This window comes from Apodemus sylvaticus, chromosome 10 (genome assembly GCF_947179515.1).
Source record: "Apodemus sylvaticus chromosome 10, mApoSyl1.1, whole genome shotgun sequence".
Classification (NCBI taxonomy): domain Eukaryota; kingdom Metazoa; phylum Chordata; class Mammalia; order Rodentia; family Muridae; genus Apodemus; species Apodemus sylvaticus.
The window spans coordinates 50,030,070-50,049,601 of record NC_067481.1 but is presented as its reverse complement, the minus strand read 5'-3'; the positions used below and the strand labels follow the sequence as shown (position 1 = coordinate 50,049,601).

Below are 19,532 nucleotides of genomic sequence, written 5' to 3'. Positions count from 1 at the left end.
TCACTAGGTATAGTAGTCTCTGGATAGTCTTTTCCTCAGACTCTGCTCACACTTTGACTCTGTATCTCCTTCTGTAGGTATTTTGTTCCCCCTTCTATGAAGGACCAGAGTATCCATCCTTTGTTCTGTCTTCTTGGGCATCATTTGATATGTAAAACATGTTTGGATATTCTAAGCTTCTTGACTAATATTCACTTATCAGTGAGTGCATACCATGTGTGTGTTCTTTTGTGATAGAGTTACCTCTCTTAGGATGATATTGTCTAGCTCCATCCATTTGCCTAGGAAACTCAGGGCCTAGACTAGTGGCAAAGAATGACATAAATTTGAAAAGAATTATAGAAGAGCTAATAGCCTGTAGAAGGAAATTGGGAGGTGATGATATTTCTTTGTTATTGAGTGTAGTAAATCTATTACTTCAATGATTTTAACTGAAATATCAGTGAACATGGAAGTTCAGGAAAATTGATAAAATATTGTAGTATTTTAAGAGGAACAGAGATCATATTAGACAGTACCTCACCGACTATGCATTTCCAGGATTGTTTATACGAGGTAAGGAGGAAGTTGTAGCTAAATATTAAAGACAATTTTTGCTACATTGACTACTGTTCTAAACTGTTCATGTACTGAACAGTTATGTAGCAAGCCCTTCCATGTAGGGCCTATGATGAGGGACAATGTCTGATAAAATATTAATATCAATACATTTACTACAAAAAAAACTGATGACAATCCCAAGTGCTACCATTACAGAGAGATTTTCTTACTGCAGATAACTCTTATTAGGGCTCTCTTCATGTCTCTGTTCCTCAGGCTGTATATGAAGGGGTTCAGCATGGGAGTCACCACTGTGTACATCATGGCCATGGCAGTCTCCTTTACAGTGGAATTATTACCTGATGGACATAAGTAGAGGCCAATAATTGTCCCATAGAACAGTGACACCACAGACAGATGGGAACCACAGGTGGAGAAAACCTTGTATATGCCTTGAGTAGATGGAACTTTAAGAATGGAGGAGATGATCCTTGCATAGGACATAACAATTAGGAGGAATGGAATAATAAAGATGAGCCCTCCCATGATGAGTATCAACAAATCATTAATATAAGTGTCTGAGCAGGCCAGCTTTAAGAGCGCAAATAGGTCACAGAAAAAGTCGAGGATCACATTGTTCTCACAAAAAGACAGTCTTGCTGCAAGCAGGGTGTGCATCAAGGCGTGGGATGTTGTAAGCATCCACAATAGCAGCACTAGACAAGTACACAGCTTGAGGCTCATAACGCTGGTGTAATGCAGAGGGAAGCAGATGGCCACATAGCGGTCATAGGCCATGACTGTAAGAAGAAAGCTCTCCATATCTCCAAAAGCCATAAGGAAGTATATTTGTGCCAAACACCCTCCATAGGAGATGGATGGGTCCTGGCTCTGCATGTTCTGCAGCAACTTGGGCATTGTGACAGAAGAAAAGCAGAGATCAGTGAAGGACAAGTTGCTGAGAAAAAAGTACATGGGTGTGTGGAGATGGGAGTCCAGTTGAATAAGGACAATGATTAGGAGGTTTCCCAGGACGGTGGTGAGGTACATAGTTAGAAACAGGGCATAAAATAGATGTTTGTACTCTGGGGAAATGGGCAGACCCAGGAGGAGGAACTGGGTGATGGCAGTTTTGTTGTTCATTTTCATTCTTTTCCAGTATCCTAAGGAGAAAATATCAGAATTTATTAAAATATAAAATAAATACATATTTAAGATATATATTCTACCACAATGGATGCAAGAGTCATTATTTTAATTATAATCTCAAAACTCCTAATATCTGTTAATGATTTTTCTCCAACTACCTTTTGCAGGTTTTTGTCTCTCATCCTTCCATAGACAGTTCCATGTGATATCTAGTAAGATACAAATGCTTTTCTCTCCTACCTCCTGCTCGTCCTGGGAACTAGTTTGTTCATTGGTAATTTATTCTGTTATTTTGTATATTGATGTCTATGAAGAATTATTTTTACAAACTTTAACATCATAATGTTTTATACATTTGAAGAAAATCTTATACTTCAATGTGTTATATTCAAACTCAGACCCTGTAACATTTCTGCTCTGTTTTTAAGTAATCATCTTCTATCCATTACATATATAACAGACACCAGAGCTCATAAGCCCCAAGTGAAATTCATGTCTTCACATTAATATCTTCCAAAGCATTCCATGTTCTTATAACTTTCCAGTTTCCCATAGTACAGTAAAATACATAATCAGATTTTGGCAGAAATCTACAAATTTAGATCCGTTTATTTTTTTATTACCTTGAACTGTTGTGATACATTACCCAGAGAATCATTTTCCATTCTCCTCTTATTTCATCCGTTCATTTTTGTAAGTTTATATCAATATATCAGGACCACATCTTGTCTTTACTAAAATACAGAAGCAGACTCAGTAATGTTCATGTTCTAATGTCTCCTGGTCCTTTTCTTCTCCTTAAACTTGCATCATTTACACTATCACATTCTACCAGAAGAATTCCTTCATATCTTTTCTAATTCATGTTTCAATTTAACTGTTGTTCTGAGGATAAGAAAAAAGCTACTATCAGGCACATATATGATCTTTCATGATCTTATTGGTTCTACTGGTTTATCCCACACAGCCCCATGTGCTTTACTCTCCTCATTCAATGCTGTGGTAAATATCTCCATGTTACACATATAAGTTGCTCCTCCATTCTTCGCTTGCCTTTTATTTCTTTCCTTATGTTTTTACTTCATCTGGTTCTTCCACACTTCCATACCAGACTATTGCTTATCACATACTGAGTTAAATTTATTTTGTCACCTTATACTAAGGGAGACATTTAGCCATGTTCTCTACAAACCTCTACATATCCCACCCAATTAATACTTTGATCACTGTGTTAAGGTATCTACCCATCAGTTGTAAACTATATACAGGAAGTGTCTCATATGCCTTCATTCTGTTTGGATCTTTATAATCCTTCTTAATCTGCAATTAGCATCAGTGATAGCCATGATGCATAAATCCAGCCAGTGAATGTTTGTTAACTAGTAGTGCTCAAACTACTAACTAGTAGTGCTCAAACTAATACAGATTTCTTTAACTTCAAAGTTAGAAAAATTCCCATTTAAATATAAAATCTGAATTAGAGACATAAGGTATTTTTGCAATGTTAGTGTTAATCATTGAAAATTTCATAATACTGGGGACTACAAATAATATCCATATGTTTTAATCCACAAAATGCCATTGATATTTATTTAGAAAAGATAGAATAAAAATTTACAAATTATGAAAAAGAAGCAACAACCTACTTTGAAATTTTCACTTGAGTTATGCTGTATATGATGGTGAATTTATGCATTAAGTGAGTGCATTAAACACAGATTGTGATTTGGAAAACTCCTACTTGGTATGCATATAGTCTCTAAATGCCATTAAAATATAGACTTTGACAAAGGTAACTAATACTTCAACAGATGATACTGTTCTTGCATTCTGACAAAAGAATCAGGCAAAGGACACTTAAGTGTAGAAATATGTTGCATCTTCTACCTTAGATACAAGTCTAATTAGATGTCCACTCTCATCAGGTACTCCAATGTTTTAGGCAGTTCTTCAAATGTTACCCCTATCAGTCTCTAATACTTGGGCAGTCTGTATCCATGTGACATTGCAGGGCGTGCACACACACACACACACACACACACACACACATACACATATGCATACATACACACATATACACATATTCAAGTACATATGCACTCATACACACATGTGTAATTTTGTAGTTCTGGACAGTCCTAGCTAATGAATCTATTGCACTTTTTTTTTTTTTTTTTTTTTTTTGGTTTTTTGGATTTGGTTTTTTCAAGACAGGGCTTCTCTCTATAGACCTGGCTGTCCTGCAGCTCACTCTGTAGACCAGGCTGGCCTCAAATTTAGAAATCCGCCTGCCTCTGCCTCCCAGGGTGCTGGGATTACAGGTGTGCACCACCACCACCCAGCTTCTATTGCACTTCTTAAAGCTTACAAAACAAGAGAAACTTCAAGTGATCTAAGCAACATTTTCTGAAATGCTACAACCGTGTCTGACAGATTGCACCTTCAAAAACATAATTGTTAAATGCAGCTAACATCAGAGTTTGCAGACTTAAATATTGTGGATTAGCATTACAAAAAGGAAACCATGTAGGAAAAAATCATCTACTATTTAAAATGCTCTCCTTATGTATTCCAGAATGACCTCAAATATGTAGCATGCCTTCCTTCTATTTCTGAGCACTGGGCTAACAGGCAGATGACATAACACCCAAGTTTCTCCTTCTCTGTATTTGAAACATATCTTTGTTTTATGGAAACAAGTTTTGAAAGCTCAAATTCCAAAGAAATCGCCAGCAACTATTACTGATGGATCAATGAACTTCAGAAATTACTTAAACACATGGTCCTCAAGTTAGACAAAATATGAAAATGATATTAATGTTATTCTCAATGTAAGTGTATTCCATTGAGAATAAGATTATATTATCTAGGTGTTCCTGTAAATGTACAAGGAATGTACGAAAGTACAAAATCTACTTAGCCAATCTTACTGCTGTTCGAGATTCCAAAATTATGTGTGTGTGCACCAACTATTAGAAACATATCCCTTGCTATTTTTTACATATATTACCAATGAAACAAATATTTGTGAAGGTGTACAGATAAATTAATAATTACTTTGGGGAGCACACTGTACAGAGATTGCTAAGACCCCACAGGTATAGTATAGTAAACAACCATTCATCAACACAGCACTGAACTTTATCTCACAGGGCTGCTCCTGTGTTGAAATGGAGAGAAAGAAACAACACAATGACTAATTTGAAAGAACATATCAATATGAATGGGATACATGATGAACATGAAGCAAATACTATCAGAGTATGGTGAAATCTTTGGAAACAGAGAAAAAAGGAAAGTTATTGTACTCCCAAAACTACCCTGCGAAACATAGAAATTCCAATTGAGAGCAAGACACCTGCTTATTTCCCTACCTTTGTTCAGCTCAGCTGAAGCTGAGTCATAGTTTTGGTTGATGATCCTGCTCACCTTCATTTTATTTGCAGACACAGGAATAGTAGCCTCTGTATTCTTATCCTATCTTCACATCCCTACCTACATCACTATGTTGCCATTCTGTGCCTTATATTCCCTATATCCCAGAGGAGTCCAGATCCTGTGGAAGTCATTAAATATGTAAGAATTACTCAGGACCATTCTGGGACCAATTTTCCTCAGAGATATCTAGTGGAAACCAATTTTAGTCACTGATCAAATTTTCTTCACTTAATAGAATGTAGAATTTAAATAACAACAAAAACAAAGCTGATACATAAATAGCAGCAACAGAAAAACAAAAAGCATGAAAAGATGCATATTCATTTCCTGTTCAGAAAGTCTCCATGACTTATATTGACTGGAACCCACTTAGATGGGGAATGGAAAAGTGTAACTGCAAAACACCCCCACATTATCAGGAATTTTCTGATTATTAATGACATAAGTGTTTCACAAGAAAAGAGTTTCGCACAAGAAACCTCTAGTAGTTTTTATGGTGTTGAATGTGAGCCTATCCTTTAACTGCTGAGCCATTTTTCCAGCCCATCCAACCATCATTTTAAAGCATGAGACCACAGAAAAACACACACACTGGGAAAGTTCCAAGAACAACATCTCAATGCAACATGGCAGTAAGAGGGCTTGGGCAGATATACAACACTCTGAAAAATTTTAAACTTCATTGTTCAGCAATCTGTGTGCACCAAAGTGTGAAAAGGGCAGGAACAGAGGAAGAAAATTACATGTTTAAGGCTTCCTCAAGGCAGTAGAAAAGCAGTCAATGTTCCCATACCAGTTTATTTTGCCAACTTACCTCCCTATGAAACATTAATTGTATATCTTGCAACCATTATCCAATCCTCAAAATATATGTGACATTATAACTTCATGTTGTATGACTTCAGCATTGGTCACAAGTCTATAGATGCCATTTATAATTCCTTCATTTATTATAATTACCTGACCTTGGTAGCCATTGGTTGTATGAAGTTCTGTACATTACAATAAAAACAAACATTCTAACCCCCTAGGAGATGTTGGTCCTTATTTATCTTATTTTTACTTGGGATCTTAGAGATAATTAGCAATTCTTTTAAATCATTTTTAGTTGACTAATTTATTTCTGAATGATTAAATTTTGTTTGTTAATGTGGAAACAGAAACTTGGATCTAAGTATGTGTTCAAGACTTTAAACTCAGTTCTGACTGCTCTGGTTTTATAGATCAACCAAATTTTGCTTGCCTATCAATTGGTATTAATTACACCAAGAAAAATGATGCCATCTACTCTCTGAGTATTGGTTGACTTGAGAAACAAGGTAATCGGATGGTAGGATCAAGGTCCAATTCAGTCAATCATTCCTAAGAACTGTGATCTTCACTTATATAAGTATAAGTAAATAGCCTTAGCATTTTCAATGTTGTTCAAAGCATTTGCTTTGCACTTTTGTGCAATACTATTATTTTAATAAATCATAGTGCAATGTCCCTTCCCACTTTAGACCATTTATGTTGTTGAATAAAAGACATGTAAAAAGTCTGTATATTTTATTTCTTTATTGAATATCATCTTCATTTACACTGCCAATGGTAAAACTTTCCTGATTTCCCCCATCCCCAAAGACCCTCAATCCCTCCTCCAACCCCCCAAGTATATGGCCCTCCACCAGAACCACAACCTCCTTCCCCACACCCCCACAATTTCCCTTTGTTTTGGCATCTATTGAGCCTTTGCCTGACCAAGGATCACTCCTCCCACTGATGCTCAACAAGGCATTCCTCTGCCACATGGCTGGAACCATGTGAACCCTTTGGTTGATGGCTTAGTCCCTGGGAGTCCTGGAGCATCTGGGTGGCCAAAATCATTGTTCTTCCAAACCCCTTCAGCTCCTCAGGACCACACTCCAACTCCTTCATTAGGGATATCAATGTTGTTTTGATTTGCATTTCCCTGATAACTAAAGATGCTGAACATTTCTTTAGGTGCTTTAGAGCCATTTGAGTATCCTCAGTTGAGAATTCTTTGTTTAGCTCTATACCCCATTTTTAATAGGGTTATTTGACTCTCTAGAGACTATCTGCTTCAGTTCTTTGTGTACACTGGATTTTAGCCCTCTATCGGATCTAGGGTTAGTAAAGATATTTTCCCAATTTGTTGGTTGCAGTTTTGTCCTATTGACCGTGTCCTTTGCCTTACAGAAGTTTGCAGTTTTATGAAGTCCCATTTATCGATTCTTGTTCTTAGAGCCAAGAATCGATAAATCTTAAGCCATTGGAGTTCTTTTCAGGAACTTTTCCCCTATGTATATCCATGTGTTCAAGATTCATTCCCACTTTCTCCTCTATAAGCTTCAGTGTGTCTGGTTATATGTGTAGATCCTTGATCCACTTGGACTTGAGCTTTGTACAAAAGGATAAGAATGGGTCTATTTGCATTTTTCTGCATGCAGATCTCCAGTTGATCTAGCACCATTTGTTCAAAATGCTTTTTTCCACTGGATGTTTTTAGCTTCTTTGTCTAATATCAAGTGACCGTACCTGTGTGGGTTCTTTTCTGGGTCTTCAATTCTATTCCATTGATCTTCCTGCCTGTCTCCATACCAATACCAAACAATTTTTATCACTATTGCTCTGTAGTAGAGCTTGAGGTCAGGGATGTTGACTCCCCAGGATGATCTTTTGTTGTGGAGAATAGTTTTTGCTATCCTGTTTTTTTTTTTTTTTTTTTTTGTAATTCCAGATGAATTTGAGAATTGCTCTTTCTAGATCTATGATGAACTGATTTGGGATTTTGATGGGGATTGCATTGAATCTGTAGATTGCTTTTGGCAAAATGGCCATTTTTACTATATTGATCCTGCCAAACCATGAAAATGGGAGATCTTTCCATCTTCTGAGACCTTCTTTGATTTCTTTCATCAGATGTTTGAAGTTCTTGTCATACATATCTTTCACTTGCTTTGTTAGGGTCCCACCTAGAGGTGAAATATTATTTTGGTCTATTGTAAGGGGTGTCATTTCCCTAATTTCTTTCTCCTCTTGTTTATCCTTTGAGAAGAGGAAAGCTACTGATTTGCTTGAGTTAATTTTATATCCAGCCACTTTGCTGAAGTTGTTTATCAGCTTTAGGAGTTCTCTAAAGTCTTGGTGTCACTTAAGTATACTATCATATGATCTGCAAATAACAATACTTTGACTTCTTCCTTTCCAATTTGTATACCTTTGACTGCCTTGCTCTTGCTAGGACTTTAAGTACTATATTGAATAGATAGTGAGAGAGTAGGCAGCCTTGTCTGATCGACATTTTAGAGGGATTGCTTCAAGATTCTCTCCGTTGGATACTGGTTTGCAGTATATTGCTTTCACTATGTTTAGATATTGGCCTTGGATTCCCGATCTCAAGACTTTTAACATGAAGGGTTGCTGGATTTTGTCAAAAGCCGTTTCAACATCTAATGAAATGATGATGTGTTTTTTTCCTTTAGTTTGTTTATGTAGTGGATTATATCAAGAGATTTCTGTATATTAAACCATCCCTGCATCCCCGGGATGAAGCCTACCTGTCCGTAGTGAATTATAGTTTTGATGCATTCTGGGATTTGGTTGGCCAGGATTTTGTTCAATATTTTTGCATCAATGTTCATGAGGGAGATTGGTCCGAAGTTCTTCCTTGTCTGGTCTTTGCTTGGTTTAGGTATATGTGTTATTGTGGCTTCATAGATTGAGTTGGTTAGTATTCCTTGAGTTTCTGTTTCATGGAATAGTTTGAAGAGGATTGGTATTAACTCTTCTTTGAAGATATGATAGAATTCCCTGCTAAACCTATCTGGTCCTAGGCTTTTTTATTTTTTTATTTTATTTATTTTTTTTTTGATGGGAGACTATTAATGACTGCTTCTATTTCCTCGGGACTTATGGGATTATTTAGATGGTTTATCTGATCCTGTTTTAATGTTGGCACCTGGTATGTATCTAGAAAGTTGTCCATTTCATCCAGATTTTCAAACTTTATTGAGTATAAACTCAGATGATTTTTTGAATTTCCAGTTTCTGTTGTTATTTTATTACCCTTTTCATTTCTGATTTTAGCCTTAGGCCATGTGGATCTGATAAGGTACATGGAATAATTCCAATATTTCTTTATCTGTTGAGGCCCATTTTGTGACCAATTATATGGTCAATTTTGGAGAAGGTACCATTATGTCCTGAAAAGAAGGTAAATTCTTTTACTTTAGGATAGAATTTTCTATAAATATCTGTTAGATCCATTTGGTCTGTAACTTCAGTTAGTTTCACTGTATCTCTGTTTAGTTTCTGGTTCCATGATTTGCCCATCTTTGAGAGTTGGGTGTTGATGTCTCCCACTATTATTGTGTGGGGTGCAATGTGTGTTTTGAGCTTTATTAAAGTTTCTTTTATGAATGTGGGTGCCGTTGCATTCAGAGCATAGATGTTCAGAATTGAGAGTTCATCTTGGTAGACTTTTCCTTTGACCAGTATGAAGTGTCCCTCCATATCTTTTTTGACAACTTTTAGTTGAAAGTCAATTTTATCTGATATAAGAATGGCCATTCAAGCTTGTTGCTTGGGACCATTTGCTTGGAAAATTGTTTTCCAACCTTTGACTCTTAAATAGTGGCTGTCTTTGTCACTGAGGTGGGTTTCTTGTATGCAGCAAATCGTTGGGTCCCATTTACATATCCAGTCTGTTAGTTTATGTCTTTTTATAGGGGAATTGAGTCCAATGATATTAAAAGATATTAAGGAATAGTGATTGTTGCTTACTCTTATCTTCTTAGTTAAAGGTGAAATTCTGGTTGTGCAGCTATCTTCCATTGGGTTTGTTGAAAGAATACCTTATTGATTTTTCTGTGGTGTGGTTTCCTGCCTTGTGTTGCTATTTTCCATCCATTATCCTTTGCAGAGCTGGATTTGTGGAAAGATATTATATAAATTTGCTTTCATCATGGAATGTCTTGTTTTCTCTGTTTATACTAATTGAATGAATTTATTCTGTACCTAAATCATGCTTGATTTTAACTTGTATTACTATCTGAAAAGCATCCTTTCAAATATACAATATTTTCTTTAATGTTAAACAATTTAAGTTAAATTATCAGACTATAACTATTTTTCAACCCCGTCAAAGATTTGAGAAGGAAGCACGAAGACATAGCTTCCAAACCTTATACAATTTCCAGAGACAACTGATTACCTGTATTACATGGCCCAATATTCCTTATAATGTTGGAGCATCTGTCTTTAGCCTTCTGCACATAACCATTTGAGAGAAGTGAATTATAAAGGACTAGATTATGATGCTTGGCAGAGCTTAGCCGTTGACTATCCTGCATCCATTTGTCCTTTCTGGATAGCATTCTGTCTGTAGATGAAATTATGGGATTTCTTGCCCAGCTTGTCACAATTGGAGTGACTCCACGTGGAGATATTGATGCTCATCTCCTTCCTTGAAGTGGGATGGAGGAACTGTCAGGAACAAATGTTTCCTAGTTACATAATCTATTAATAGTGAAATTATTTTAAATGTCATATTTTATGGATCTCTGATTCTTTTGAAGATTATCTCTCTATATATAATATAAATTAATTGTTAAACATAGACTACTCTCCATTATTTAATATTTGACAAATTAAATAATGCATGACAAATACAAAGGCGGAAACTCTCAGATAGCTATTGAACTGAGCACAGGGTCCCCAATGGGGGAGCTAGAGAAAGGACCCAAGGAGCTGAGGGGGTTTGTAGTACCATAGGAAGAACAACGATATGATCCACCCAGTACTCCCTGAGCTCCCAGAGACAAAAACATCAACCAGATAGTACACATGGTGTTACCCAGGGCTCCAGATTCATAGGCAGCAGAGGATGGTCTTGTTGGACATCAAAGGGAGGAGGGGCCCCTAGTCCTGGAAAGGCTCAATGTAGTAGTATAGGGGAATACCAGGACAGGGAAGTGGGAGGGTGTTGATTGGGGAACAGGTGGGGGGAAGATGGCTTATGGGACTTTGGAGGGGGGACCAGGAAAGGGGAAATTATTTGAAATGTAAATAAAGAATATATCTAATTTTAAAAAATATTTGAATATTCTTGAAAACACTATCACAATTAAATAAGAATCTATTATAATTTTTAGTTTTACTCTCTATTAACTTGTGTTGCTTAATCATCTTAAACAGTTTGTAATAGTGACTATTAAAAGGACTGGGTTCAAGCCTTGTATTCTTATTTTTCTTTTTTAAATTATGTTTAATCTTATTTTTATAGTACAATTGTTTCCCCCCTTCTGGTCTGCTCTCCAATAGTTCCTGACCACATTCCTCCTCCCCAATCATCAAGAAGATGTCCCCACCCAATCCCACCTACCAGGCCTCTCCACTCCTTGGGCCTCAAGTCTCTAGCATTAGGTATCTTTTCTCTCACTGAGGCCAGATCAGACAGTCCTCTACTCTATATGTCTCAGGGGGCTTAGATAAACTTCTGTATGCTGCCTGGTTGGTGACTCAGTGTCTGAGAGATCTCGAATGTCCAGGTTAATTGAGACCACTGGTCTTCCTATGGGGTTGCCCTTCTCAGCTTCTTCTAGTCTTTCCTTACTTAAACAACAGGTTTAACTAGGGCCCCTGACTTGAGTCTATTAGTTGGGTGTAATTATCTTCAACTGTCTCAGTCAACTGCTTCTTGGGCCTCTCAGAGGGCAGCCATGTTAGGTTCCTGTCTGGAAGCAGACCATAGCATGAGTAATAGTGTCACAACTTACAGCCTCCCCTTAAGATGTTTCCAAATTTAGATTGATCACTAGGCATCCACTCCCTAAGTCTCTTCTCCAGTTTTGTCCCTGAAGTTCTTTTAAACAGGAACAATTTTGTATCAGAGTTTTTGACTGTGGGATGGCAAATCTATCCCTCCACTTGATGCCTTGTCTTTCTTCTGGTGGTGTACTCTCTAAGTTTCCTTTCTCCACTGTTGGACATTTCCTTATAGGTCCTTCCCTATGGGTCCTGGGAGTCTCTCACCTCCCAGATCTCTGATAGATTCTAGATGGACTTTTACCTCCCTTTACCTCCCACCTCCTGAGATTTCCTGTTTCCATTCTTTCTTCTGGCCCTAAGGGCTTCACTCCTGTTTTCCACCCACAATACCTAATCATATTCCCATTTTGTCCTCCCCTTTCCCTGTCCCACCGAGTTTCCTCCCACCCTCTTCCCCTCATGATGCTTTCTTCTCCCTCCCAAGTAGATTGAAGTATCCTTACTTGAGCCTTTTGACTTGTTAACCGTCTTGAGTTCTGTGGATTATATCCTGAGTATTCTGGACTTTTTTGTCTAATATCCTCTTTTTAGGAAGTACATAATTACTTTTAGGTCTGAGTTATCTCACTCAGGATGATATTTTCTACTTCCATCCATTTGTCTGCAAAACTCAGGATGTACTCACTGAATAGTATTCCGTTGTGTACATCAACCACATTTTCTGTATCCATTCTTCTATTGATATCTTATTCAGTTTTCTTCTTCAAGGAAATCATACAAGCCTTTCAATTTCTTGTTAGAGTTAACATAGATTTCCCTGGTGGACTAGGGAGGTAGGAATTGTAGCAGTAATGAAAAGGATGGGATGAGTGGAGATAATAGTAAGAGAGATGACTGCAGTTATGGTCATTTGTGGAGCAAAGTAGAAATCTAGTGAAATGGAAACTTCACAACCTATGAGTTTGGCATTAACAAAGACTCCTAGTAATGGGGGACACAGAACCTGAACTGGCCATTATTTGTAAAAAGGCAATAACTCAAGTAGAAGGAATGAGGCACCATCACAGCCCACAACCTCCAACCTACAGTTTGTCATGCCTTCATGATGAGCAAGGGCTGGAGCCCATCTAATTCATCTAACAGACCAAGGAGACATCATCTAGCAACTGCTGAAAACATATTCAGAATCTCACAGCCAAATAGTATGCAGAGCCTGGATAGTCCTGTGGAGGAAAGGGAGAAAGAATTTGAGGAGCCAGAGGGATCAAGAATACCACAAAAACATGGGTCATACAGTCAGCTGCCTAGGATGCAAGTGGGCTCACAATGATCAGGGAGCATTTATGGCTCTGAACTAGGCCCTCTGCTTATATGCTATAGTTTTGTAAGTTGGTGTACTTATGGGATTACTAACAGTGGGAGAAAGGCCTATCTGAGATTCTTCTGCTTGATTTAGAAGCCTTTACATCCTGATGGGTTGCCTCTTCCAACCTTGATATGTAAATACTGTCTGGTCTTATTGTATCTTATATACAATATCTTATATGTACTACACACACACACACACACATATATATATATATATATGTATATACTCTTGGCCCATGTGAAGTGGCACTATTAGGAGTCGCAACTGTACTTAAGCTCTAGCCACTGTGGCATTTCAAAGCCTCCTCCTGCTGCCTTGGAATACATCTTCTTCTGGCTGCCTTTGGATCAAGTAACTCCTGCTGATAGTTATTGAGAAAAGAGCTATTGAGAAAAGAAAGGTCCTTTATTGAGCTCTTTACTCTTTGACTCACTGTCCTCTCTCCGACCAGGGGAGAGCCTCAGGTTCTTTAAGTCTTTCTGATATACAGTAAAAGGAAGAGAGAGAGAGTCAGGCATATACAGAGACATACAATTGATAAAGGACAAAATGTCTACATCAAATATTTTTTTCTTTCAGCTTTTTATATCTTTTAGACAAAAATTTCTCTTGTAAGAAAAAAAAAGATCACCTCATGTAAAATGTTACACAAAAAGGGAGTTAGAGAAGGATGTTGATAGTAAGTTTAAAGCAGTGCTTCATTCTATAAGCCCATTATATGTTCAAAGCAACAGTTTAACATGCCTTGCTATAGTGCCATAGTGCGTGCCTGTGGCCTCATCCTTGGGTCTTACCTAAAATGAATGTTTTTCCTTGATCAGAATCATTCTAAGCCTATTTCTCTTCTTAGTGCAATTAATGAAAGTTTGTTGCATTCCTTATTATGCAGCTTTTACTTATTATTCTATGGGGGACAGCCATTATGTGACTCAAACTTTATTGCATCTTTCTGGGAAAAAAAACTAACAGCTTGTACTTAAACTTTCTTCCTAAAATTATTTGAATCAAATCAGGAATTCTATAAAGTTATAAATTCATCTAAATAGCATTAATTCATGAACATTCATTTTCATGTTGATCTGCAAAAAACAATTGCCCAACAGGGTGGTATGATGCTCAGAAATTATTAGGTTATGTAATAGTGGCAGAAAAGGCTTATCAGCAGCAAAGAGCAGTCTTGGGATAAAAATCCCTAGAGCTGTGGCCCTTCAGTGTGCACCCATCACAGCCATGCTAAATGGTGGGCCATATACAGAAAATTCACTTGCTGTAGCCTCTCTTAAATGGATTCTGTCCCATATATATACCAAATATAGGTAAGAATATATACATAAAAATCCATATAAATTGCATACACATTTTATATATATATATATATATATAAATGTTTATACACTATTTGTACATTATGTGTACATATTAAGCCTCTGATTTTTGTGAGAATTTAATGTTCTTCCAAAGTATTTATTTTTATTAATTTAAAATTTCTTAGATGTATACAATCCATCTTCACCATATCTTTCTCAGTACCTTCACTCCAACTCCTTTGGCCCTCCTCCCCTATACATATCTCTTATAAAATCAGGTATTATTATCATTATTATCATTATCATCATTACTACTATATAAACCAGAGTCCAGTTAGTGCTGCTCAGATGCACACGACTGTAAGACATTCACTAGTGTGTGGGCAGCCTGATGATGTCCACCCCACTCCATGGAAGGATTTTCTCTCTAATAGAAATGACCAAGTGCCAAGAACTCCTAAAGAAAGAGTGGGGTATTAGAAGCCCCTTCCACTTCTGTGTTAATTATTTTAAAATTTAAAATGAAATTATATCACTTCTCGCCTTTCCTTCCTCTATCATACTCATCCTATATCTGACACCACTCCCAAATTCACAGCTTCTTCTTTAACATTCATGGTTATTCATACATATAAACAAATCCACATATTCACATACCCACTTGGCTCATTCAGCATTGATTGCATGTATATGCATCTAGGACTGATCATCTTTTACAGGATAACCCATCAGGGATCTCAACACTGAGGAATAAGAATGCTCTCAATCTCTGCAATTGTCAATTACCCATAGCACTTCATCAAGTGGGATGTCAATTGCTGTTGGAATTATTCAAACTGGAAATTTTAGCTGGCTTGATATTGTGCATTCAAGTGAACACAATCCCTGAAACTTACGATTGCAACACCTCTGTCATCATGAGGTCAGCATCTCACAGTCCTTGTCCCCATCCCCTATCTCTTCCAATCTGTGTTCCTCTTCTTCCATGATGCTCCCTGAGACTTGGAGGATGGATGGTCCAGATAAGATACAATCTATGGATGCATATTATAGTCACTTATTCTCAGCCATTGGACATTTCTGTGACTCAGTATTAACCAATACCTACTATGAATAGAAGAATCTCTGCCCAACGTTGAGAGTAACACAAATCTATGGGTATAAAACATAAATATGCAGAAGTCCATGACACTTTTGCATGATCATTGTCATATGGCTTTTAAAAATATCTAAATGAAATTCACCCATTCAACATCTGCTCTTTACATTTGCCTTCTTTTTCTCTACAGAAACTCCACATAGTTGAGTACTTCAAAATTATTCATTTTTGTTGTTGGGTAATATCTCCCATTATGAGAATAATAAATTTTATTTATCTGATCATCATTTGCTCATTCTGCTGACAATTATAAATTGCAATTGCCTGCATAATAAAAGCAAAACCAATATTTTTAAGCCCAACATATTTTAAGCCTAAGTGTAAATTTTCTCATTCATAATGTAACTTTATACTCAATATTCCACTGGCACAAAATTGATGTTTGGGAGTTTGATTTTCCAAGGTCCTCACTATGCACTTCAGGCTGATTTCACAGGGTCCTACTATACAGTGAGTGAGGCAAATATCACAGGGTCTCATCATGCAGTGAAGGTGATTTTATAGGGTCACCATAGGTGAGCAGCTGCGTTGAGCTCATATTTCTGTTGATACTTCTGCCTTAGCTGCATGTGTGCTGGGATCACAGGTATATGATCACACCAAACTTGATTTCTTATTTGTTTGTTTAATGTTTTTGTTAACCTCTCTTGTTAATTGCTTCCTCCCCTATTTCAATTACTTCCACTCTCACACAGTCCATCTTCTACATTACATATGGTATTCATCACACTGTATTGTCTTAATACACCTTTATTATTTTATGTGTCAGTTGAATTTTTAAAAATATTTTTGAAGAATTACATACTCTAAGCTATATTTTTGCACTGTGGTATTTCTTTGTACTGTCCATCATAGCTCTTCATTACATTCTATAACCATTAAATATTCATTGATATTGAATATTTCTGTCTTTTAAACTTTATTTTTCACATGAAAAGGAAACAGACATGATGTATATCTGTCATGTCAATTATAAATCTGTTATATTGTGACAATGAGATTTCAGAGTTTAGCTATGGAAACAGCAGGTGAGTGTGTACATAGGAGTGATCACATAGACCACTGGTTGGGAGATAACATAACAATTCAAGAAGCAGGATGAAGTACAAAGAGAAGACAGTGTGAAAACAGAAGAGATCAAGGTATGCATATTTCTATTGATGATTACACAGATGCTCAAGTGAGTCTGTTTCCCAGACAATGAGAAACCCATAGAGGTAGGATTGGCTTCACATGGAGATACTGTAGTAAGGGATAGTGATGAGTGGAGTATAAACAATTGGATGTGAGTCATCTCCTACGAAGGACAATGGAGGAAATAAATAGACCAAGATTATTCTATGCTGTAGTTAGGAAAAGAATTTTAAAAATAAAGAAAAATCCTCTTTCTACAGAAATCAGACCAAAAAAGTAGAAGTCTATGATCTCATACCATTCACACATTGTTCCTATGTGTAAGATGGGAAGTCCTTGGACCTCATATTCTTCAGTGTATGAAACAGAACCTTCTCTATCTCTTTTAGATTGCCACAAGTGTTTAAAAAGGTATCCACTAAAAACTGATATTTTACAAAGTAAAATATGAATATACATGAGAGATCAGCAGCATCTAGGTTTCTTTCTTCTTTCACTCATTTTAGAGAAATAAATGGAATGATCCCTATTTGTTAATCAATCCCAAATTAAGACTAATATTATACAAATGACAATTGTACAAAATGACTTCAATAAATTTGTTAAGATCAAGATATATATATATATATATATATATAATATATATATATATATATATATATATATATATATATATATATACATACATATGTAGAAAGAATATGGGAAGTTAAGAAGAAAATTAGGTCAAAATCAGTATGGGAGGACCTGCAGAAAAGAAGAGAAGGAAGCAGGCTAGTGAAGAGATTTCATTGTAATCCAGTGTCATAAATCCATTGTATAAAATATTTCAATGATCTATCTGTGAACACAGAAATCCTGGTAACATGATAAAATTTTGCAGTAACATAGGAGGAACAGAGGTCATATTGGGCAGTCCCTCATCCACTGTGAATTTTCACCATTGTTTATGCAAGGTAAGGAGGAAGTAGTAGCCAGATATCAAAAACAACATTTCTTCTTTCACTACTGCAACAAACCTCTTCTCTCTTCTACATTGAACAGTTATGTAACATGCTACTTCTTGAAGGTCCTATGATGAGGGACAATATTTCATATAGAACACTAATATCAATACATTTATTATATGATATTATGTATCAATCCAAGGTACTGACATTACATAGAGATTTTTTTACTGCAGATAACTCTTATTAGGGCTCTCTTCATGTCTCTGTTCCTCAGGCTATAGATGAAGGGGTTGAGCATGGGAGTCACCACTGTATACACCATGGCCATGGCACTCTCCTTTACAGTGGAATTATTACCTGATGGACATAAGTAGAGACCAATAATAGTCCCATAGAACAGAGACACCACACCCAGATGGGATCCACAGGTGGAGAAGACCTTGTGGATTCCCTGGATAGATGGGACCTTGAGAATGGATAAGAAAATCTTTACATAGGACATAACAATGAGTAGGAATGGAATAATAATGATGATCCATCCCATGATAAATATCATCAATTCATTAACATAAGTGTCTGAGCAGGACAACTTCAGAAGAGCAGAAATGTCACAGAAAAAGTGGAGAATTGCATTCTTCTCACAAAAAGACAATCTAGCCATGAGCAAGGTGTGCATCATGGCGTTAGATGTCGTCAGCATCCACAGGAGTAGCACTAGTGAAGTACAGAACTTGTTGCTCATGATGCTGGTGTAATGCAAAGGAAAGCAGATGGCCACATAACGATCATAGGCCATGACCACAAGAAGAAAGCTTTCCATGTCTCCAAAAACCATAAAGAAGTACAGCTGTGTTAGACAGCCCACATAGGATATAGATGGTACTTGGCTCTGCATGTTCTGAAGCAACTTGGGCATTGTGACAGAAGAAAAAACAGAGATCAGAGAAGGACAAATTGCTGAGAAACAAATACATGGGTGTATGGAGATGGGAATCCAGTCGAACAAGGACAATGATTAGCAGGTTCCCCAAGATGGTGGTAAGGTACATGGCCAGGAACAGGGCATAGAACAGGAAATGATAATCTGGCAGGATGGGCAGACCCAGGAGTAGGAACTGCGATATCAAAGTTTGGTTGTTTCCAGTCATGTTCTCCCTCAAATGGCTTTAAGAAAAAAAAAGTTTTCTTAAAATCCCAGTGTTTGTGACTGTATGATACGATACATCAATTTCATTCTTTTGCCTCATTTGTTTATTTAGAAAAAGTTTCCTTTATTTTTTACATTCTTTAATTTTCATATTCTTTACCTCACTATGATATGGAATAATCTTGGTCTATTAATTTGTCAGTTGTCCTTGGTAGATGTTGACATACAAATCAAATCCTGTAGAGTATGCTGATTCCCTCCCACATTATCCATATACATATTTCATTGTAAAGGAAAATGATTTGTGACATAAAAGGTGTGTGGTATACTTAAGAGTAATTAAACATGCTGTCTTCAAAGTAACTGAAGTCCCTGCATCCAAATACGTTCAGTCTTTATGGCCTTGCTGCCCTAACATGCTCTACTTCTCTAGTATTCCCTCAGCACATCGAATTATTTGTGATATGAAAAATGTTTTGGCATTTCTTTCCTGCATTCTGGTTAAAGAACAGTGTAAACTACTGTTTAGAATATTCATTAGTTTATTTCTGTGAAGCTTCTTGAAGAA

General features: G+C 36.7%; 2 protein-coding genes across 2 annotated transcripts; both read right to left on the bottom strand.

Moving 5' to 3' along the window:
• Positions 1-750: 750 nt before the first annotated feature.
• On the bottom strand, positions 751-1,689 carry LOC127694103 (olfactory receptor 1496-like). The gene has a single exon (XM_052195517.1). It carries the CDS (start codon positions 1,687-1,689, stop codon positions 751-753), a length of 939 nt encoding a protein of 312 aa, XP_052051477.1.
• Positions 1,690-18,025: 16,336 nt separating this feature from the next.
• LOC127694543 (olfactory receptor 1500-like) lies at positions 18,026-18,965 on the bottom strand. The gene is given in 2 exon segments (XM_052196033.1): positions 18,026-18,748; positions 18,750-18,965. Coding segments are annotated over 2 exon segments (939 nt in total).
• Positions 18,966-19,532: the final 567 nt, after the last annotated feature.

Coding starts and splice junctions, on each gene's coding strand:
- LOC127694103 (XM_052195517.1), bottom strand. CDS start 1,689: ATGAAAATGAACAACAAAACTGCCATCACCCAGTTCCTCCTCCTGGGT.